The sequence below is a fragment of the Tigriopus californicus genome, chromosome 3, assembly GCF_007210705.1.
Source record: "Tigriopus californicus strain San Diego chromosome 3, Tcal_SD_v2.1, whole genome shotgun sequence".
Classification (NCBI taxonomy): Eukaryota; Metazoa; Arthropoda; class Copepoda; order Harpacticoida; family Harpacticidae; genus Tigriopus; species Tigriopus californicus.
In genome coordinates this window covers 8,660,902-8,684,748 of record NC_081442.1, presented here as the reverse complement: position 1 = coordinate 8,684,748, position 23,847 = coordinate 8,660,902, and the positions used below count along the sequence as shown (strand labels likewise).

The following is a 23,847-nucleotide window of genomic DNA, read 5'->3' as shown; positions in this document are numbered from 1 at the left end:
TCAAGAGAGCTTCCTCCAGCTCACGTCGTTCTGCAGTTCGGTGATGTGCTGTCGTGCCACGCCCCTTCAAAAGGCGTACATTGTTCGCATTGTGAAGGAAGAACTGAAGATGCACACTTGCGCCATAGGTGATGGGGCCAATGACGTGTCCATGATTCAAACCGCGGATGTGGGGGTCGGGATCTCGGGTCAGGAAGGGATGCAAGCCGTGATGACGAGTAGAACAATTTTCTCTTCTTCCAGTTAGTTTCGACTCTTCATCTACACATGGATAGTTTTGCTCTTCGAATTCCCCTTTGAAACTCCTACCGGGTTTAAGAAGCTCTTTGACGATCTCTGTTTGTGATTGTTCTCCAATGTGGCCGAGGGTATTTTGTCGAGATTCGAAACTTTTTCCGACGAAAAAAAAGGCTCCTTTTAAGTTTGTTGCTTGCCTCCTCCACTCCATCTTCTTTCTGCTCATTCTGATCGAGCCATAGTAGCGTGACGTCTTTCCCCCTCGTTCTTTGGGCCTTTCTGATTTTTCATTGTCCGTAGTCAAAATGGCTTAAGAAGAACTTGAGTGAAAAAGAAAACTTACTCCAAACTTGACAAGGTCATGCCTGAGGTTCCCCAGAGAATCCCCCAACATTATTCGTCCATCCCAAGGATACCCAAATATCTCTGCTCTTTTTGTGGGCGGCCATTTGCCTTCAATAATGAGCCAAAAAACCTGGCAAATTGTCCGGAACTTGACTTAGAAACGAGGTCCGAGTTGGCCGGCCGTAAATCGTGGTACTACCAACACGGACTTGGTGGCTTTTTGCCTCAAATTATCCCTCCTCTTTGTTGCATGGTTCTTTCTCTTAGAAAGACATGCTTCTTCTTAACGGAGAGCCCTTACTTGCTTACTCACTTATTTACGGACTCACTCCACCATAGGAGTGGCCTTGATCCTTTAATAGCTAATGAACATGACAGGTCATGGAGCAAATACTCTTTGGTACTAGATGGAGAGAAAAGTGGGATTAGCCATTTATTTGGCAGTATAGTGGGTGTCAGTGAACGCGACAACAGACGAATTTGCGAAGGAAAATGGGAACCTTTCTGTAACCTTTAAAAAGGCAGAAAATCGAGGAAACCGTCTCTCAGATCGTTCCTGCCCTCTGGCGAATTCCTGTGTTCGATACGTACGGTGGTACACAATATGCAATGTAATCTCGAGTCGAAGTTAATAATATCGGTTTCCATGATATATTGTAACGTAGGATGAAATGATGATTGATGGTGAAGGCTGAAATTCAGCCTTCAGCCTCCTAACCACACTGCCTGGGCTGAAATGTTCCAATATTCATGTTTCTTGTAGGCCTTTGTTTTCGTGTGCTTCTGGTTCCAACTCTACTGTGGCTTCTCAGGGGCCGTAATGATCGACCAAATGTACCTTATGCTCTACAATCTTCTATTCACGTCCTTACCGCCCACAATTATGGGTAAGTACTCAACTCGTCAAGGGAAGCGAAAAGAGAGAAGAAGGAATGTGTATACGTGTACAGTATACACACGTCCCATGCTCCAAGCATTCCAAGCACCACTAGAGGTGTAGAGCTCTAGGTATAGTACACAATATGGAACGTAAGGAAGCATTAAGGCTTGAGCGACCAGTATACTACAAGTCGTTGGCTCTAGAGATAATCCTGGATTTACTCGGGAGTAAGACCAAGGGAATTGAGACGAACACGCCTAACATGCAACCTCTCAAAAGGTGAGGTGAACCTCAATAAACTGGGTCGTAGGGGTACGCACTGCATGCACAAGCGAAGAGCTAGGAAGATGAGATGGATTGATCAAGAAATGAAAGCGCTCTGTTTTCCATCAGAGAAAAAGAGAGAGGAGATATCGGATTACTCGGTTCCTTTCCTGTCAAGCAACCTTGAACAAACAAGCAATGTTCTGAATTTCACCGAAGAGCCCCTCCCCTCCCAAATGAAATTTGGGGTACTGATTCCCATTTTTTGGTGTTTCTCTCTTAACAGGGATTTTTGATCAAGACGCTCCAGACCCCGTACTCATTGCTCGACCTACTCTCTACAAGCAAGGTCGTCTGGGCTCTGTCTACAAGCCATACTCGTTTTGGATCAATATGGGCGATGCTCTCTATCAATCGCTCGTCATCTACTTTGTGGCCCATTGGACCTACGCAGACACGAATGTGGACATTTGGGAATTTGGCACCGTGATATGTACCGAATGCCTTTGTGTTCAGAATTTGCATTTAGCCATTGAAACGAAATCTTGGGTAAGCATTGCACGACTTTTCCTTTAGACGAGGCTCATAAAACCAACCATCGAGAAATGGTTGTTTGAACCTACAGTAAACCAAGCTCCGCGCGTATGGCGATGGTTCATTGCATTTTTTCATGATGGAATCATTTCACAGCACTTGCGTGTGCTTTAATAGAGGAAACAACGTGGCACTCGGTTTTTTAAGCCTCCTGTCAATCTTGTGGCAAATTTTGAACGCATCTGATAACATAATTCTCTCTCCATTTTAGACAATCATGCATTGGATGTCGATTATTTTGTCGTTCTTCATGTATTTTGGTTTCGCCCTCTTTTACAACGGCATTTGCGTGGATTGTTTTGGAAGCAGTTCGCCCTTTTGGGTGATTCAACATTCGATGGGCACCCTCCATTTCTGGGTGATCTGTCTCTTGGCCAGTGTTCTTGCCCTTCTCCCAAGGTAAGTTTTTTTTTAGTTACTGTGTTGTATACAGTATATATATTTATATCCGCACCCGCTGTTTACTCTCGTTACCGTGAGCTAAAGCATTGGTGTCGTCTTGTGTCTATGAAAACGCTATCGCCGAGTTGCCAATGACAGGTTCTTGATTGATTTGGCGAAACTGTTTTCGTTGGTCGGAGGTCTAAAATTTCAGGAACTGTCTCCCAATCCACCACCACAACCACCACCAAAACCCAGTGTTATCGTAGTGAGTGACAGTGCTTTTGGTGTGGCGATAACGTTGTTGGCGACTTTCCCTCTTCCTTCATTTATTGCCAAATGGACTAAAAAAAATACCCTTTGGATACGCAGTCTCTGAAAGCTCGTTAATTCGGCCTGTAATTAATTTTGGTTCAGACTCACCTGGCGTCTACGTCTACCCCTAGAGGACCCTTATAACCGAAAAAGGCCCGAGGCCATGGATTTTCTTTCATTTACTTTTACTTGAAGCCTTACATTTCTTTTTGTCACTTGAATGGCCGACTTCCTCATCGTCGTCATCATCATCCTCATCATCTCAACGAAGGCATTCTTTGACCCCTGAGGCTTTTCAGAGCAAAGAAAGCCAGTAGCTGAGGCATGAATTGACCATCAGATCTGCTAGGAATGGTTGAAATCGAGAGCTGAGTCATGATGGGGTCTTGCTCACTCTCGCGCTCCTCGCAACCAACTTCCAAAGTGAAGCTCCATCCAGCTGAATGGAGCCTTTTGAAAGGCCCCAAACTCGGGCCAGATACCGGAGCTGTTGATGATGCCCACCCTCTTTTAATGTGTTCTCAAAGAGGTGAAGAAATGGGTCTTGACGACGAAGGCGCATAATCGGAGAAGACTGTCGTTGCCATGTGCATAATTGAGTGACGTCTATTGTTCATGACCCATCTTTTTTATGTTTTCAGGATCTTTTGCCGAACCGTACAAAACTCACTTTTCCCGACTGACGTGATCAAGGCCGTGATGACGCAAGACCCTCTATTGGCACGCCCACATTCCACACTAGACTCAAAGAACAACGTCACAACCACAGATCTGAGGTAAATATAACATGGAAGCACAGAGCCCGTGTTCAAGAAAATATTCCGTCATGGTTATGCATTCCCTTGAATTCAGCTTTGAACGTTGAGATGCTAAGATACTTCACGGCGAACGTCAATTTTGCAATCTTGGGCAATTTTAAACCAATTTGGTGTACTCAAATCCAAGCGGGCTCTAATGATAATATCCTCTTATTAGCTGTTGACAGATTGATTGTATTTCCATTTCTATTTCAGACCCGGGACCTATCAAGAAATGTCGATTTTGGATCCTTGACCAAACAGTACTTTTATAGAGAAAAAGAATCATCCCAACTGACCGTCCCGTAATGAAATTGAGATCATCAAGTCCAACTGTGATAAGGAAAACCCACATCCACATTGATTGAAAACAACAACACCTTCGAGATTTTCATTTTGTTATGAACCATTCAGAAGTTTTTCATGAATAATATATGTTTACACTCAGAAGTAGTGAATGCGCGCTGTCTTCGGAAACCATTTGGCAAGGGTCGCGATGTACTATGTAGGTTTTCTCTCACCTAACCTGCCAGCTCTCCCACAATCTGTCATCATTTCAATTCGCTTGTCCTATATTTGGAGTCGTCACTTCTTTTTCTCCTTCCCAAAGAGTTATGGGCCTAGCCTGTGATTTTTTGATCCCTTGCGAGCTCTCTGGGTGTTCTTCGTTCAAAATCGGATATTCCTTCACCTTTTCTTCTCCCTCCTCCTTTCAATGAACTGCTCTTGGATGAAGTGACAGACAGTGCTCCTCTTCCACGTTAGGGTTGAGTTTTGGAAGCAGCGCTCGATCTCGTTCGCCGATCCAAGATCCGCCGCACACCCAGCCAAAAGCCGACGAGTGGAAAGAAACCCAGAGGGGAAAATGCACACACTCATTGGACCCACTGGCAGCACTCACTCGCTCACTCACATTCACGAGGATCCTCGTCCCTACGTTCGTTCGTTCGTTCGTTCGTTCGTTAGTTCGCTCGTTCTTTGGTTTGGTCGTTCGTCCGTTCGTCGGTTCACGAGATTGCTCGAAAGTGAGCTGGATGAGCAGTCGGAATTGAGATCCAACTTTGAACGGACGAGTGAGGAAACCCGGATTAGTTTGTGGTGCATGGATGACAAGAACCGCCTTGAGTGTTGTATATCATTAAGTGCGTTTGGAAAAGACGATTGTTCAAGTGGTGAGAGTATGAGTGCAACAAGATGCACAAGTGCATGTCATTGTCATCCAACCCATTGGTTCCCGGTAAGGCATTGTGTCGTCCCCTCAAGTGTTCGTTTCCTTGAGCAAGGAGATTTTGTTTCCGTTTTCCATTGCTTGTACGAAGAAGATTTAAGAGGTCTTTTCCGGGTTATTTCTTCGCTTCATCTTCTTCCACCTTATTGCTGTAGCCCTTTCATCTCATTTTGGAAAGACAATAATGATTTCCCGCGACCAGTTAGGCAAGAGCTCTTGACGAGCCCCTCTTTGCCTTGGTTCCTGGGTTATTTCCTCTCTTTCTCTCTCTCTTTTTGAGGCGAAAAGCAAACTTTTTTGGCTTCATTTGTAATTCAAATAGATTCTCGTTTGCTCCTTCAAACCCGCCAGGGAAGACCGAGGGAGAGAGATCGAGACAGCCAGAGACCAGTCCATCCCCAAATGGTGGGTTGTTTGGCCAAGGGAATCTCCGAACCAAAAGCTTCACGACATGAATTTCTTAGCTTCTTCATCCATCCCGTGCCTCAAGTTCATGTTGATTGCTGATGCAGGAGACCATTCCACATGACATCGTGAGTGGTGGTAGCTTGTTCAGTGGAAGTTGCCATAACCTGAAGAACATCGCTATTGTTATGGACATAGGGTTTGAAAATCAAATGCCCAGTTTTAGCACAACCTGCTTGTGGCGTATGATTTTCTGGATCATTGCTGATTTTGAAGCAACATGTGCTACATGAGTGATTAAGTTTTTTTGAAGTATCCGAGCTTTTTGGACGCTTAAAGATGGAAAAGAAAAGACCCCATTGAGTTGGTACCTTATTTTCATTAGCAACACGTGTCTTAATTGTTAAGTAAGAATGATATCAAAGAAAACAGGAATTAGTCAAAGTCAACAACATTCTATTCCACAAAATATTACTTCCAAGATTCCATAGTTGAAACACAACCCAAAGCGCCTTGATTGCTCCTATAGTAAGGTCTTCGTAAAAGATCCCCACGTCCAGAACAAAAACCGACGTCTCCAACGTCTCTGACCTGCACGAGAGCTTTAATTTTTTTAGCGAACTCCTGATTCTTATGTTGGACTCCTGAAGGCATTCACAGAGACCTCGAGCATCATCCATTTGTAGTACTAGTGAGAACGAGGAGCCTCCTGGTACATTATAAGTGTTTTGGGGGCGAGGCGTGAAAATGTCCGACCATAATTCGCACCCTACAGAGTGGGAACGGCGTTTCTTGCCGTTTATAAATTGACCTTAAATGGCTTTTGCCTCTTTGATAATTCAGCGTGGTGTGAAGTACATTATACGTCGTCGGCGTTGTCCGAGTACCTCCTGGATATACGAAATGGGTTGAAAAAAGAGCCCATAGCTAAGATATGCAGTTGAGGCTTGAGCTCGAAGAAAGAACCGTGATTTCGTAAAGAAGGCGCATTCTACTGCCTAACCGAGAGGGAAATTAAATTCTCCCCAGCACAAAAGAGGTATTTGACTTGTCATATTGCCAGTCTCCTAGTCAAACCAGGTCTGGCAGCCTTCCTCTCTCCAATATCGAAGGAGCTCAGGGTCTGACACCATTAGCTGCTAGGCCTCGGTGGAATATTGCACACGCAGTAAATGTATGTATATGAATGGTGGGAGGTCGTAGTGGTGGTGGTGGTGGTGGTGGTGCACGCGGATCGGGCCCGAAGTGGAGGGGGAATCAGGATTAAGATCCTCCTGGGCCCATGGTCCTCTCTCTCTTTTGCTTCCTTTTCTTTTTCTTCTTGGCCCTTCTATTTTCCCTGCTTGTGCTTCCACCGGTTAGACTCTCCTGTCTTTGTAAAGAGATATCCTTCGTAGTCTCAATGGCCCCATATATTTCAGTGGAGACCTCTCATGATATATACTTTTTAATAAGTTGGCCCGAACTTCTGTGGAAATTCCATCTTGGACCAACTTTTTCCCCTACTCCTCTTCCATGGCGTCAGTGTTTTATTACTCAGTCCAGCATCACCCATCCCAACATTCGCGTCCACGGGTAGGCGAAGAAGGACCACATTACCTTCAGCTCGGTTTCCCATTCCGGTTAGGTTTTCCCAGGTCTAGGGCACCCTTTTAGTCTTTGAGGTGAGAATTTTAACACGGACAATCACACAAGGGGATGGACCATCCGACCAGGCCTCATAAAGAGCATAAAGAGGCGGCAAATGGATGGACCCTCACACTCACACACATACACACACATACAAACGTACACATACATCGACTGGGTGTGGGATATGTTGGATGTGCGAGTGAGTGGATGGGTGGGTGTGAGAAATTGGGAGGGATAGAGAGGTTTCCCTGCTCGATGGATGGGGACAGTGTTGCCGTTGTTGTCTCCGTTTGATTTGGCGGGCCAAGTTCGCCGTCCGATCAGGTCATCGATAACGATTGACACATGGCCCTCTTGGGACGTTTGGAAGGGTCCCCCACCTCACTCCTCAGTTCACACGAGAGACCCAGTCGACCATTCAGCTACGTGGAGGACAGACCCACCACCTAGCCAACCAACTATGAAACGAAGGAAAAGGGAAACAGAAAGAAAGAAAAAGAAGAGGGAAGAGAGTCTTCGTCGCTGTTCCACTCATTCGGAGGAGAGGCTCTCTTTCTCTCTCTCTCTCTCTCTCTCTCTTGCCTGTCTTTGACAGAAGATGTAGCACAGGGACACTTTCTCGTAGATGAGCCATTCAATCGAGGATTGAGAAGACGTAACGAAACAATTTCCCCAGCTCTCTTCGTGCTTGGACTACGAAATTTTTGTCGAGACAGACCAAGGTCTCTCGAAGAAGAAAAGTCCCCCGCCCCATTGCCAGACGGGAATATATACGGTCGTACTACGTACATACTATACATACTTCGCACTCTGCACTACGCACTATGTACGCACGATGTACAGTGGTGCAGTACTACGGAGATTGATTCAAGCCAGCAGACATGGGGAAGTTGAACATGTAGCCATTTATCCCCATGAAAAATGGTACAGATTACGCTTGGCGTTGGAGGAAGCCCAGGAAAAAGTTTCTGGTCGTCACTCTCCTGCTGGTCTGGTCTCTAGTGAGTGAGTGAGTAGTGACGAGATGGAAGTTATGCATCCTGCTGGCTGGTTCCTCCCTCACCACCACCTTGTTCCAAGTCAAAGGAAGTCTTCTCGTTAGGAATTTGGTTGTTCATGTCTAAAGGGCTGTGAAGGAATAAATCTCGCTGACATCTGTACAACTACCGTACCTCTTTCCAAGTGTACTGTCTGTTCCTACAGTTTGCAGTGGCCACCAAAAGGTGATGGGCAATGAAACTGAACAAGAAACGCAAGAAGACGGACAGGCAATATTCTTTCCAAAGAACGAAGAGTCCAAAACAGCTTGGCAACTGCGTGGGATTAGTCTAAAGCAGTTAGCCACTGAATAGAGACCTGTGAGGCAGGGGATTAATCCCCTTTTGGAGCCTTTAGCACTCTTAGCACCATCATTAGGCATAATTAATCCTGTTTGCATCCTTTTCCCAAGTCCCAGGGGGCCCACAAGTTGAGAAGGATTGCACTCTACGTAGCTTACAGTACACACACGCACCCACACGCACCCACTTTGTAGTGGTGCGCACGTACGGAGAAAGGAGGCAGGTTGTTCTGTATCCGAGTGCACTTGCACATCTGCAATGGCCAAAACCTCGAACAGACTTGCTTGGTAAGCCGCACCCTTTGACTCAGCCACCCATTCTCGACCTACTCGTAAATACAATGTGTACACCCCATGATGCCCTGGGAACAATTGGCACGAGCCAAAAAGGGGGAAAAATAGGAGAAAACGGAAATTCCCTCTTGAAGGCTTCTGGAAACTCGGCACTCGGGCAGTCGCCTTGATGATCTGATTACCATAGCATCTTTGATCGTAATCTTCTGGAAATAAAAAGCCGAATAATACCCACCCCAGACCAACAGCCTCTTGGATGAGAGGTTAGGGGACTTCTCATACACTGCTCGGCTGGATTGTTTCATGAACAATTTTGCCCCGCCGCCGATGTAATAAAGATGACAAATGGTTGCACAGGGAGCCATATCCCATGACTTTTACTGTTCAAGCCCGTTGGATCCAATGTTCGACCTCTTTTCCCCGCCATTTGCATCAATTCAATTTGGTTTGAAGAAAGTCAGCCTCCGTCTCGATCCCTTCATTCGTTTTCCAGAGCAGTGTACTCGTATGTGTGTGTGTGTGTGTGCCTTCCGCTCAAGAATTAGGAATTTGCAACGGACCTCTCGAGTCTCTGGAGGATCAAAAATTCAAGGAGAATAGTGGTTGGATCGACTTTTCAGCCAGTCATCAAAATGCATGTACGCTTTTCCAAGGTGTTGTGAGTGATCTTGTTTCTCGCCTTGAGCAGAAGTGCAACCGAAGACTGGTCCAGATTATTCGAGTCGTCTGGCAAACAATTCTGAGGTCGTCCCCCTCGTCAGACCTCGAGATCAAAAGACCTACCTCCACAGTTCTTCTTCATTCTTCTTTTCTTTGGCTAAGCTCGCACGTGGCATTTGTAGTTGGCTAAGCACTGGAAAGAAATGGAACACCAAGGCCCAAAGGTCGGCAGTCTAATTTCTTGAAGAGATCATCTGGGAGGAGAACAATCGGTGTTAGGGAGCGGAAAATTGTGACGGTTGGTTGGTGCTGACAGCCAGTTGTCTCGGCAGATTTTTCATAATTATTGCAAAATGGAAATTTATGCAAATTCATTCGCGCAACCAGAGTGGAGTGAGAAAACAGGGCCAAAGTTTAGTCATCAAACACGAAGTTTTGATGAGAAACTTTCCGCTTTTGGTCTTCGTCAATGAATTCTCTTCCTCACGTTGGCTCTTCATTCCTTCCCGAAATCCAGCACTTCATTTCTGGTACTTGATTTTCTTGATTGCCTCATTCGGATCGGCCGTGCTCAGGCTGGAATTGCGGCAGGAGGCTATTCATTCACTGGGCTGACCAGAATTCCGTCTTCGGAGTCAAGAAGTTCATGGCCTCTATACATGCCATTCCTTTCCTTCTTCCTCGTGCTCCTGTTCTTGCGCTTCTCCTCCGAATTGAATTTCTTCCTCAACAACAAAGACCACAAATCAAAAGCAAACTTCTCCGATAACGGCTTCAGTTTTAGCCCCGAATGTGCACGAATTAGCTTGAGTAAACGACCCAAGCACTGGCGAGGCAAACTTTTGCATGTACTCTGGTTCATCTGGCCAATTCGAGAAGATCTACTGTAGGAGTGAAGAAACGTTGTTGGCACATGCACGAACCGGGTTGGTTGGTGGTTCTCGAGCTTTGCTTTTGGTGTGCCAGCTCTACAGTTACGTGGACCACAGTCTTTTTTCAGGATGGAGGGAGGATGTTTTGATCAAACCATTAACAGTCAGAAACACCGGGGCTTTAGCTGGGGATTTCGTGAACGATGTAGGAGAAGGAGGATGGAACAAGAAAGATCCTCTGAATCTTTGATCGTCACTTCCTTTCAAGAGTTATCCATCCCTTCCATACTACTGGCCTTCACTCTTTCTCTCTCTGTCGCTCTCATACCGTATCTGTCTAGTGAAGTGTAGTCCTGCTTGCTCTAGAAATTCATAACCACAAGATTTGGGATCTTGCCGCCTCCTTCCTCCCGCAGGGATTTGGATCTCATCACCGAAACATGGTGTGTCCCTTTCTCTTTGGATGTGGAGTTCTCATGAAATGATCTTGGAACTTGAACAGGGGGGGGGGTGAGTTTTATTTTGTCTACTGGACACACGAAATGCAACCAGAGCAAGGGTCGAAATGCCGAAAACAGGGCTCCCGGGGATTTTCATATATTCCTTGTTCTCTTTCTGTTTCTCCCATCAAGGCGTGCATTTGAAGCCAAAAGTGGGATTGTTGTCTCACCAAGCACTTTTGAACTAAGTAAGTGCCGAATTCAAGAAGAGACGGAAGCACTCTCGGGTGAACATTGAGCGTGAAGAGAGAGAGTGGAACGTTTTCTCTTCCAATGAATAGTTGGTGGGTGGGTGAATGAAGGAACGGGGGAAAAAGCCAGAGGGGAAAAAGAGCAATGTTCCCGGTGCAGATCGGCCGTTCAAGACTTCAAGTTCGAGCAAAGCATTCGAGTGCATTAACTTTTATGTTCGGCAGGCTCTAGCATATTTTTACTTCCCCTCAACAGCCACACATTCCCTCCTCTTCCTTATTGTACGTCCGTCCGTACGACTTCCTTGTTAGTTCGGAGGGAGCAAGAGATTCTTTCCTCATAAGTTTGGTGAAGGATGATGGCTGGCGGATTTCCATCAGATCCGTTCATTCGTTCGTTCCTCTTTCCCCTCAAAAAGTTATCGAATTGGCCTGGATTGATTCACCATCGAGGATCCTCTCAATCGATGCTCAAATATCCTCCCTACCAAGCGCTGTTTGCGCCAAGGGCCAAGGGCTCTCATCTCATTGAGGTGGATGATGCGCTTGCTCTCCTTTAGTACCACCAATAATTAATTGGACCATTCTCGTTCGCTCTTCTTGGCCTGTGATCCCAATTGAACTTGTCACTTGTCACTCTTGTGCCAGGAAACCTGACGGCTTCTCTGAGATTGGCAAGCAAAGCAGGCACCTGGCAAGTCAGCGGGCTCCAAATCTCGTTTATTCCGTTTCCCTTTTGTTCCATGGAGCCACATTTGGAAATAAATTACTTGATTTTCAGGACATCCCAGTAAAACGAACGATACCGGCCCTTATACCTGCCTGAAAGCTCGGAGGCATTTGATTTTTCTCTTCTCTAAGCACTTCAAAAGTAGTTTTACTCATTGTGGACGTGTCCTTTGTGAGAGCTCTTGAACCAAATTGGGTTACGAAAGGGGAGGGGGGCGAGGCTGCCGAAGACGAAGCTTTTGGTTAATTTTCAAGTCTGTCGAGCTTGTGTAAGTCTTGTGTGGTGGTGACTGTTGGTGGGCGAATTCAAAGGCGTGGGAAAGCTAAATATTTGGAACACAATGAAATTGTGCTGTTGGTGATCGCAATGAAGATGTTGATGTTCCCTTTGCCTTTTTGAAGGGTAAAAAGCATGTTCCATACCTTGTCTCAATTACTAGGACTCCGAAGTTTTTGTTGTGTTTCCAATGAGGTTCAGTCTTCCCGGGTTTAATATACTACGTATGTTCCTAGACGAGAAGTAACTACAAACTTCAAGATGGGATGGGAGGCAATTTGGAAATTCCAAATACACTCAGGAGAACAGGATACTACTTGGTAGTAGATGCAACCCCAGCTAGCATCCCAGCATCCCAGCATCACCCGCACTCACTTTTTCTTGGGCTGGTGTCGGAATCTTGAGACAGGCAATAGGCACAAGGTCTGTTGTTTAATGACTCGAATGGGCTGGTGCTTTAATCAGCAATGAATGGCCCCAACACCATTTTCATTACTATTCCCTTTTATTTTCCTTTCAGGTTATTGCTTCCACCGAAAATAGGATCACTCTGGCTGGAGTTCGGCGAGAAAAGTGAACTGGGACTCAGTCGGAGGAAGGAGAACAAGAAAAAGTTCGTTCCAATTGGAGCTGGCATTTCGGAAATGGCCAAGTCGTCGAGAAAGCCGAAGCAGCAGCAAAGTTCGACGATGGTGTTATCTCGAAATGGAGGATTCTCCTTGATTGCCTCCAACTCGCCATCCTCATCATCGCGGTCAACGCCCCTCAAAAACTTGCATCAACACACGAGCAGGTCCAGGGCTGATGAGGCTGAAGAGATGCTCCTGTATCAAGGGGTGGGTCTCAGTCCCGCCCACTCGCACCAGGAATCATCCAGCAAAGTTTCGCCCACCCATCACCAACGTGGGATGGCGGGCAATCAACGTGTTGAAAAAACGACTCAGCCTCGTTTGTTTCCTCCGGGAGTGAGAAACGCAAACAATGATGAAGCCGTGTACCACGAGCCCTTCCAAAGTCGAGCTTCCACATCTCCGATTCGGTTCCATCCACAAGGGGACGAGTCGTCGTCTTCTTCCACCACCATTCCCGCCGTACATTTGCTGACCAAAGGTAAGCAGCCTACAATTGCCTGATCACATGGAACAATTCCACCATTTCAGAAGAATTGGATTCGTCCTTTACCTAGGTTGTACTAGCTACTTAGTTGGTAGTTGGTCGCATTTGCTGTGACACACAGCCATGGATTTATGGACTTACGTGCCAGAATGCTTCTTTTTTGTTCCATGTCTATGATCTAGATGAGGGATTTGAGTTGGCTTAGCCCTGCCCTCTTCGCTTGGTCGTTCCAAAGATCGAGCACTACCAAACTTTCTCGAGTCCTAATATGATCGGTCGTTGGTAACGAGCCTCAAAACGAAGGCCTTTCCACAAATATTCCCTTGCAATGAGCACGTTCAAGCTCTCAGTCGGCAGGAAAAGCTCGATGTCAAGACTCAATTTGTTCTCGTTCTCTGTTAGTTTAGTATTACTTATACTACTTTGCCAGTTCTGTACTGGCTTCGACTTTCAATCCAAATTAGCTCTCGCTTGAAAAGAAAACATGACAATCCGTGGGTGCCACGGATTAAAGTGGATCTCCAGCCCCGCCTCATTCCTTCCTCCGTTCTTACGGACGACCTCCTATACTGACTACCTACGTACGTACAAACGGTACTCGTACATGGTACTGTAGTAGGTTTATGTAGTACACGTAATGTGCTAAGAGAGTGCACATTTTTTTCTGGAAGTATGCGTTCGCTCACGTCTTTTGTATTGCTTTTACCTCCTATGGGGAAAAGAGCTCATGATTGAAGTCAGGCCAGGGCCAAGACAAAGTAAGGTATTACCGTGTCTCCGAGGGTGGCTTTTGCCGAACAATTGCCCACAACGAATACTGTATGTAATAACAGTATTCGTTATACGTACACTGAAGGTGTGTATGGATCCTATGTGTGTATGGTAGGTCCCCTTTGTTCTGTATTAGTCATGATTTCCAGGCCAACCAACATCTGCCCTCCCCTTCTTTCGCATTGTTCAAATCACACGTCAGATTTTCCAACACCTTTCGACAATGATCTACCTTTGTGTGACGTGACGAATAATCAAATATTCAAATCATATGAAAGTTACCGGGATGTTAGGATTGGGAGATTCGAGATGGGAACACGGCTTCACCGAAACAAAGACAATTATTCACCAATAATCACCTCTCGTGTCGTGCCTTGTCGATTGGAGATCAGACCTTCGCCACTTTCGACGATAACTTATAATCCTCAAGATTTGGAGCGGGAAAACTCGAGCTCGGTAGGGCAAATACGAGATCAAACCCCCGTTCGAGTGCTCGTTATCCTATTTCATTTGATGAAGTAATCATTTTGGGCACGTCTGACTCTTCATAACGTTGATGTTGGCTTCAGATGTGTCAGAGTGGCTTAGAGTATCGTCTCACTGATCAACAAACCCCCTACCAATTAACGAGGTTAAGAGTTCATTTTCAATCTCACGACAGACAAAAAGTAGTTCTTCCAAACACACACACACACACGCACACATGCACACACGCACAGCAACTGAAGATTAACAATATTAATGGACAACCCATCCTTGAGCTGCCCCCCAACAAAAAGAATGAAGAATGTTCCAAGAATCCCTTTTGAAAGCGAGTGAGCGTGCCTGTCTGCCTTCGTGCATTTTGTAAGGCTCATCATATCAAAAAAGAGTTTTCGTTCCTCTTCGGGGAGGGGAATGGTGGAGGATTGCACAGCCTATTTTGAGGGAGGCCTTTCAATTGGACGCTGCATTTTGTCATGCGAGGCTTGTTTCAAGTGCATCATCAGGCAAGCAAGTACCATTTTTCTCGCGTTTACCAATAACAGACGACGCCTAATACTTGTTTCAAACACTGAGAGCCCAAGTGCTATAGTGTGTGAGTGAAGGTATATTCAACTTGGGACGAACACTAGGCATTGTACTCGATCTCTCTAATAGTAGGGGACGTACCACATTTACATTGTTGGCCGCCATCTTTGCTGTCGTCTTTGCCACGAGAGGATATGGTTCGGGTGCTTGGCATTGCAAATGGCCATAAACTGTTATTGAATTTTCCCTCCAGGTTTCAGGCCAACGAATGGGTGCACTGCATCACCCAAAACTTTTTGGGACTCGTGATGCCTGACTCTATCCAAAACAGTGCAGAGCAAACCCAAGCTACGTTTGGGACAAGACACCCTTCTTCGGTATAACCTCGAGATAAAAAAAAGTCTAGAGAACAAGCACAAAATGCAGCCGATGAAGAAAGGGTTATTTACTCCTCCTCTCTTTGGGAATACGAGTGAAGGGCCCTTAAAATGGACTGGAAAAATCCTCACCTCCAACCAAACTCAAATGGCAGACTGGATGGGTTTTAAATTGGTTTTATTTCTTTTTGGAGCCATTGAAACGTGACACCGGGCTCGATGATAAGATCGTATCCAGCGAGCTTCAAATGGTGCTGTGTGTCTTTGAATGTTATCAATTCTATTGGCCCTATCATAGGCATGGTAGGCCATCTGTCACTCTTTCACCTACCCAAAGACCCACTCAAAAGACACCTTGAAACAGCAGACTTGTCACCGCGTTATCATTAAATCTGAAGCGTTTTCTTGAGAAAAATGGGCGTCCTACGTGGTTTCATTCTCTCGTCCGTTGACGCTTGACGTTAGCTTGTCCAATTTGATACATGAATGAAATTCCACGAATTTTATGCTCATGAACTGCAGACAGATATGACAGGTATTCATGTCCTGGGTCTAATCATTTTTTATGACCCGTGCCCACTTACACTTCCCTCTGGTCTCTCTCTCTTTCTCTCTCTTCTTTCTCCTCTATTCATCTCTGGCTTTGCTTGCCGTCGCGTTGGGGAGTCTTTTGTAGTATGCACGTTTAGACCGAAGTACTCCATCCAGAGATGGATGCTGCTTCTTCAGAGTCATGCTCTTCCTTAATTGCACTTTTGTTAAAGGAAAACATGTGTCTGACCTCGTCCACTGTATTGCAGGGAGCCGTGGAGTAAAAGCAGGGCTATCCAAGTTTCCCGTATGTCGAGTGCAATGAATATGTAAATTGTTAAGGAAATTCTTTTCTGAAGGCATTTCACATCAACCCGCTCAGAATGGAGTTGTCATGTATGTAGGTGGAGTTGATTAACGTCCTACAGCGAGCCATTTTAGCACCCTAGAGCCCCCAATATATTTTTTCTCTCGTCTTCGTCGTCGTCCTATTCGATGCTGCCAGCGTGTCGTACACTCCCCGATCAGATAAGGGTCTTCTTTTTGACTCAAAGTCAAGCTAAAGACTTCGTCTTCTTCTTCGTCGTCTTCCTCGACTTTGGCTTCGGCTGGGCTGGTCTTTCTCTCTGGTACTTACTTAGCCCAGCATCTCTTGTTCCTTCGCTCGATGGTCTGATGGTGTAACACCACTCCCAACTGAACGAGGAGACGGCCATCGCATCAGTTTTCCACACTCCCTTGTGTCGCACCATCGTCTTCTACTTAGACTTCTTCCACAAAAATCGAGTCTACTCGGGCTTTATTTCCGAAAGTGACAGGCTGAAGGCTGGCTAGAAGGTCGGTAGAGGCTGCTGGCATACTTACGTCCAAAGACAACACCATCTCCAAAGAAACGACGATGATGATGAAGATGATGGTGATGTCCCTTGCCTCCCCCTCTCTCTATACATACAACTTGGTTTAGTGGCTATCTTTGGCAGCTTCCCGTCTGTCCGCCCTTCTTCCATTTTCCCAGATTCCAAGCCATATTCCGTAGCCACTCACTTTGTACCCATGCATGCCGGGAGAGGAGGAAATGGATCGCAAAGACCTCACGAGAAACAATTAGGAGGCACAAATATGACAATCTTGTTAAGCAAGCAATTTGGCAACACGGACAACAATAACAACAACAGCAACAACAACTATGAGAAGCGTCATAGTTGAGAAAATTGCTCATGTTTGGTCTTATACACTGTGCATAAACCCGACGACGACGTCACATGTGGTGCCAAATTTCATTCCGAGGTTGTGGTGAAAACTGGAACATGCATTTAGCATGGGGAAATGACTGCTAGGGATATCAGGAAAGTCATCATTGCCAACTTCAACTTAAGTATCCTTATAATCTGATTTCGTGGTAGCGTCGGTCCACACTACCCAACGTATTTGAGTTGCAGTGCATCCACTTGGTTGTTCCTCGGAATACAAGTAGCCTATTTGAAGGGAACAGCGAGGCCTTCGTCGTCTTATTTTTCATTCTGAGTCCTCCCCAAGGAAGAAGATATTAAAGAATATTGCCTGGGCTCGCCAGATGCAAGTCGCTCTGCATCGGGTTCGTTCCCGCTCACGCAGCAAGCAGGGGGCACAAGGCATGCCAGAGCCTTGGGGACGGGCATGTTCGCATGCTCCATCGTCAGGAGCAAACTGCCAATGTCATTCCAATCATATGGACCAGATCCAAAACCAGTGGCCCAACTGGCACACAATCGTGTCTCCAACATCGGCACAACCTGCTTTCCTTACTCAAGTGAGGGGGTTCATGTTGACCGAGTTTTGGAGTCAGGAAAATGCAGGACACCTAACGTCATTTCAACGGATGTGTAGGGACCTCCTCACGTGATAAGGAGAGTTCTGACTGCCAGTCAATTGTCTTCTCCTAGATCCTCCTGTCCCATAAAGGGTGCTCTCAATTAGAGTACATTACCCTTATCTTAACATGGCCATTCTTCAAGGAGGGACCCGAACTTTTTTAACCCATGTGGCCTTGAGTGGTGGTCCGTCCAAAGTCTTTGGTTTCAGACATCCCTCCTCCCCGGTGGTCTTCGCTGTGGGCTTGGCTCTCGAAAAGTCCTCTTTTCGTGAGTAAGATCATGTACCGGACCCACGCTACGGAACCTAGACTCACACTACATAGTATGTTGGCTTAGAGGGGAAGGACATGAAAGTAATAGGACACATACACATACCATGGAGGGAGGAAGAGGAGGAGGAGGAGGAGGAGGAGGAAAAGAAGGAGAATGGCAATATGGCCCTTCTTCTCCTATCTTTATGCTTTAGTGACCAATTTCCAAGATTAGGCGAGAAATTTTACGGGCAGAGTAAGACTCAAAAGGGATTTTACTCAGCATACCACCATCACCACCCCTTCGCGTCGATCTCTCTCTCTGTAGAGGACTCAAAAGCAATCTCCTCATCATGAAACATCCCTCTGAATATGCAAATTTCCCAAAGAGGAGAAAATTGGGCCTCCAAAACTTCCCAATGCGTCCAGTACTAGCAGAGATAGCGGCAGAAGTAATAGTCGTGAATAACAATGGCAGCAGCAGGCATGTCAACTTCCAATCCGAAGTCAAAACTCGGAAGCGCTCTTCCAGAGTCCGAGAGATACGTTGTACGTCTACATTTTTAATCTACATGTAAGTCCTTCTTGTTCGTTTTCTCTTGGCTTGATCTTGATTCATTTTACTCGTACCCGGCAACGCCCAAAAAATCCGCTCATTTCCCTACGAGGAACATTGCTACGGGGGTATCACATATTGGGCTTAACTGGACTGACCATCTCGAAATGGAGGGAGAGGTCCCCATCTAAAACACATCAACTCGAGATATCCGCCCAAAAGCGAGAGATAATTAAAATGCAGTCACTCCAAAAAGCCCACTGAGATTAGACTGAAGTAGCGGAATGAGGCAAAATGACTTGGCTTTTCGGAATGGAACTGAATGTTGGCCGCATTGTCGTAGAGTCAGCTTGAAAAGCAATTGTGCAGTTCCAGTACAGGACTATATACATAGAGGAAGAAGGGGGGAAAAGTCAGAGAACGAGGAGGACGAGCAAAAGGGGGAGGAGGGGGGCAAAGGCCGTCTGATGCATGATAAAGAGCACCAACAACTTGAACCCAAATCAACCCCAAAAGAGTCGAGATGTCAGACATGACAGCCCTGACAAGGAAGTGTCTTGTTAGTCGACAAAATATGAGCAAAATGAGTTCGCATCCCTGGCCAACCATGCTAGGTAGGCTCTTTCTTTGGCCCCTCGCTCTCTGTGTGTTTCTTTCTTTCTTTCGTACTTCCTTACTTTCTTACTTACTCCCTCTCTGTATGTTTTCGTGCTCGTGCGTCGTCGTGGTCTGGCATTGTTGTTTGAATCACGTTCTTAACGATGATGATACGAGGTCATACGAATTGTGGCATTTCGCTATTTGCCCACGGTTCTTATCTCTTCGGGCTCGTTAAGCGAGAGGACTTTCAATCCGGGTGGAATCTAAGGGCAGGTGAGCTTTGCCTCGGTCTCTCTTTCTGTCTCTGTCCCTCTCTTAGTCTATCTATGCTTCTGCTTCTAGGGTTCTTGCCCCGACTCGATCCAGTCTAGGGGCCTCGTGCAAAAAGGGTTTTCGTGCGCCGAGCTTTTTGGTTGGCTTTAATTGAGATCCTAATCGGGTTCTCCGGTTCTCCCTCTGTATGTGAGTGTATATAGTACTAGTATACTACCGTACATAGAGTGTAGTGTGTAATACGTACACACACACCATGTACGAGTACTAGAGTTGGCCGATCCGACCGACCTAAAGGGTTCGCCCTTCAGATCTAGCCAAGCATTTCGAGCCACTCACTCGGAGAAGGATCCGCTCGTGACTTGAGACTGTTCTCTTTTTTACCATTCATTTCTCCGAGAGTTGAACTTGCCCTTTGCCTTTTTATCAAACAAGAGCTCTTGTTTGCCTCCTTCTCTTTTGGTCGTGAGTGAAAAAGAGAAGGCGAAAAAAGTGACGTACCACTACCACCTCTTTACGAAGTTTGGAGGGTCTCCTTGGGTACATTTCCTCACGTGCGTTCCTTTCTTTCAAAGGTTCTTGATCGAGCTTTGGCCGAGTGCGAGTTCAAAACCACCTAGACTTCGTTTACTACACTGTGTTCAGGTACAACACCTAATGTCAAAGATCACTTTTGGCGAAAGGCGGTTTCTTTGAGAAGCGACAGAACTCCATTAGATCCCATTTTAGGGTAGTGTATCTGTTCCTGGACCTGTCCATTGGATCCTATAGAAAACGACCCCGAAAGGATAAGAGCAATGTTCTTTAAATTGGATATTGGAACCAAGCGTTCCGTACTTCCTCAATCAAGGTCAAACGACAAGGGACTGGGACTCCTTTCTTTCTGAATTTGACATCCCTTCATTAGAACTGTTTGATGTTCTAATATCGCACAGGGCGTTTGACATGTCTGTATGAAGTTGTTTGTTAAGGGGTTCAACAGTTCCTTTTGTAGACCGGGTTCCAATGAAAACGTGGAACTAGCTCTGATTGGAGCAATGGCTATAAGGCTTGAGTCAGGTATAAACCTTAGGACTACCACTCCACAAAGGTCAAGGTACACACAGCTCCAGTTCAAGGAGTTGCTCGTCAAACGCTAGTCGTAAACATGAGATTTCTCTCCACTAAAAATGTCGTCCTTGGCTCTCTTAAGGTTCCAATATGCGTGCAAGACCCGTTGAAAACGAACCCTTTCATGCACCAAATTTAGCTCAGGAATAGATTGCGTCGTTGGCGGAATGACGGTGCTAGTTGAGAGTTTGACTCCCACATGTTTCTATTCTCCGTAGGGACTCCCACTATTGTATGGGAACAATGTACATTACGAAAAAGGACGACATGGCACATGAGACACTTGGGTCCCATTCAAAAGTTTAGCCAGAAATGCATTAACTTAAATTAAGTCACTCATACGTGATTCCAAATCCACGCCTTACACCAACCAAGAAGAAGCAAGGTTTGACAAAAAACAAGCCAAAGTAAGGACAAGAACCAAGGGCCTACCCTTGAATATTTGTACCGTTGCATTAATCTGAAGCTGAACCCGGTCATTGACGTGATATTCATTAGGCCCTAACAATGTTGGGATTACTCGAGCGTTTGACCACGCACCATGGTATCTGTAGAGGAGCACATAGTTTAATGTCAAACCGCCCATCCCAAGCAAGAAACCTGGCAATGTGTTCCTTGTCAAATGCAAGGCCTTGATGATTGTAGAGCCCTGTTGTTTGGCATATACTAATTACGTGTATAAATTGCCTCTTAATGGGCCACGACATACCCGACAGGTTTTTTGGTCTTTGGTGGGAAAAAAGATTGTCAAGCGTGGCCAAGGAGGATCCACCTTAGAAAAGTGAGTGAAGTACGCACTTAGCTACCCTCCAAACGGACTTTGCTCTCCAGGCCTGGCGGCAAATGTCAAGGAGAGCTTAAGAAGTTGAATACCCTAGTGACAGCCCAAGTCAAACATGCATCTGGCTTACTTACACGCTCAGGAGATCGTTGGAGTCGACGAGGTGGGAATCTGTAACAAGACTCTTATCTGACCCATCTGACCCCAGAAACATCTCGCTAAAACGATAAATGCTCGGAGGTTGTTGGACGGCCAACCGGAGCCAACGATGACAGCCTTGAGAGCTGCCCTACGAATGATAGGCTCTCTTCCATCATCTTGTCAGTCAAATGAAATTCAAAACCCCCAAGCATGCCCCCGTTTCATGGTTCCCATAATAAAAGAATCATAATGTGGACTGGGAGGAATGTTCGTGTGTAATCAATGGCTGATATTCTATTTTGGCGCTCGAGTCGGGACCAGGATTCCTCTCCATGAATATTTCAATCCCAGCGCCCTCTAGTAGAGTTCCAATGGTCCATCCTGATATGCTCCCGGAATTGGCTCGGCTCCGTTTACGTGCTAAAGGAGCCGAACACGTGGGAGTAGCACCAGGGTTTACAGCATACCGTGTACCAAGGGACGACGGATCCTGATTTCCTTGGGACGCTTTCTCACTCGAGATTGAGAGACGGGGACCAAGGAGAGAGACCACCGAGGCAGCCACTCAACTTGCAGCCTCTTCCTTTTCTTCTTCCTCCTCCTCCTCCTCCTCCTCCTCCTCCTCATTCTTGTACGTAGACGGTCCTCTCGTTCTCCCTCTTCGATCCTGGGAAAGGAGCCGACGGGTAAGGGAGAACGGAGGTGCTCGCTCAATTCTTCTTTACTTGATGTGTGTTTGTCCGCGAAGTTGGGAGTTCGAGGGCGAAACAATATCCGCGATCGAAAGGACTCCGACTCGTCAGTATTTGGAGAGTTTCATCGCGAGACAGTCGCGTCTGGTTCCTTGTGCAGTTGAAGAACATGAATAAATTGACAGTGGAAATTGGAAAGTGTGTTTGCTCGCAAGATTAGTGTTCTTGATTGATTGGACAGCCCTAACTGTCAACAAAAGATTGAAGGGACAATGTCCGCGGTGGAAAAGGAGACCGAATGGAGCTACACACCGGTGCCCACCCTCAGTAAGTGGTAGTATTAGTGCTAGTAGCCTGTATCGTCGTTGTCGTCGTGGTCGTCGTCCAGATTTGACCATATGATTAATGATCGGGACACAACGTGACATTGGTCATTATTTCACTTTCGAAGATGAAGTATGCTCGATCGAACAAGTTGTGAAAATCGTTAATAATAATGCCGACGATACCACATGCGTACACCAAACAGCGCCGCTTTTTTTGTTGTAGCTCTTGGGATCGTTCTTGAGCTTGATTAAAATTCTTTCTTCGAACTCGTTCTCATCAGTCGGAATGGAGCTTTGGAAGCCATTCCAATGTCAGAGAGTCCACTTGATTAAAAAAATCTATGGATGAGACCATCATCCCTGGGAGGCTTAGAACGAAAGAGAGACAGACCATATACATAGGTTTATTAGTTACCAATACCACCTGGTGAGACAGCTCATCATTCCCCAAGTCTAGGAAGGGATTCCGCACCCCGAGAATCGCTTTCAAGCCAGGGAACCTTTGTCGGGTGGTGAGGGCTGATGTGTTGGTTGGGTTCACGGGCTTAATGAATTGAATCAATGACAATATGGTGGTGGGTTGAGATAGTCGTTAGTCGTTGGTCGTTGACTGAGGCGAAAAAGGAAGCTTGAGAAGGCGTCTAAGAAAGTCCAGGTGAGCCTGACATGAACGATAAATCCTTCCTTTTATGAAATGATGCCCCATACTGTGAAAAGTAGGGAAAGGTTGAGTCTCGCCTGAGCTTAGTGCACTCCTAAAAACCGAATAGGGACATTACCCTCCAGTTTCGGGTGCAAAAAGTAAGGGTAGGATTTCATGCCACTAGATTTGTGTCATTTTACGACGAGTAATTTAAAAAATACCTATTGAAAACAACTCACCGAGCAGACTGAAGTCGGTTAATCTTGGAATCGACTTTGAAGGGTCTTTTGACGAGACGGAGTTCCTCTAGTGTGAATCCAGCCTCAACTTGGGTTCCTGCAATTCACTTTGAAACCTTGGGAGTTTCAACTTCGGAGAGAGAAAAGCAGAGGAGACTTAAGACTGAGAAAGAAGCGAGAAAGAGAGAAAGAGACTCCTCGACAAATTGTGACAGGTTCTCGTCCCTAATTGGACTTTGAAAAAAAAGTCGTCGTCGTCGTCTTCTTCTTGTGGTCGGTCGAACAAGGAAGATAATGGGATGTCGCTTCCAATCCCCCCTATCCCACGCGGTCCAACCCCAACAATGGTCCAAGGATCACAGAATCAGGAACCAAAGGGCTGCTACCTCTTCTACCTACTACTCCAGTAGAACAAACTAACTCATACGTCTTGCGATTCCTTCAACCTCCTCTTGGATAATGGACTTACTCTCTTCCATCTCGAGTCTCGTGGTTCGACTATGATGTAGTCAGATTGGACCGGGAACTCCAGAATACTTTGAGGAGAGAGAGGTGCTGGGAGTGATTGGTTCAAGCCTAATTGACAACCACTGGATCGTTGACTCTGTTCCTTACCAGAGACCACGAGCATGCATG

The 23,847-nt window shown here is 46.1% G+C and overlaps 2 protein-coding genes across 3 annotated transcripts in view; both read left to right on the top strand.

Moving 5' to 3' along the window:
* Window positions 1-4,069, top strand: part of LOC131878128 (phospholipid-transporting ATPase VA-like) — a gene marked incomplete in the record, with an annotated part of 9,389 nt that extends 5,320 nt beyond the window's left edge. The window contains 5 exon segments of the mRNA XM_059224028.1: window positions 1,346-1,469; window positions 2,013-2,275; window positions 2,532-2,719; window positions 3,658-3,792; window positions 4,030-4,069. Coding sequence (XP_059080011.1) covers window positions 1,346-1,469; window positions 2,013-2,275; window positions 2,532-2,719; window positions 3,658-3,792; window positions 4,030-4,069 — 750 coding nt within the window.
* An 8,493-nt stretch (window positions 4,070-12,562) lies between these two features.
* LOC131878399 (uncharacterized) overlaps window positions 12,563-23,847 on the top strand; it is a 28,277-nt gene continuing 16,992 nt past the window's right edge. The window contains exon 1 of one of the 2 annotated variants that reach the window (XM_059224359.1): window positions 12,563-13,050. In XM_059224359.1, the coding sequence (XP_059080342.1) occupies window positions 12,585-13,050 (466 nt within the window). In that variant the 5' untranslated portion in view covers window positions 12,563-12,584. Of the gene's footprint in view, window positions 13,051-22,189; window positions 22,331-23,847 lie in introns of those variants that run through there. The other variant, XM_059224361.1, reaches the window with a different exon arrangement.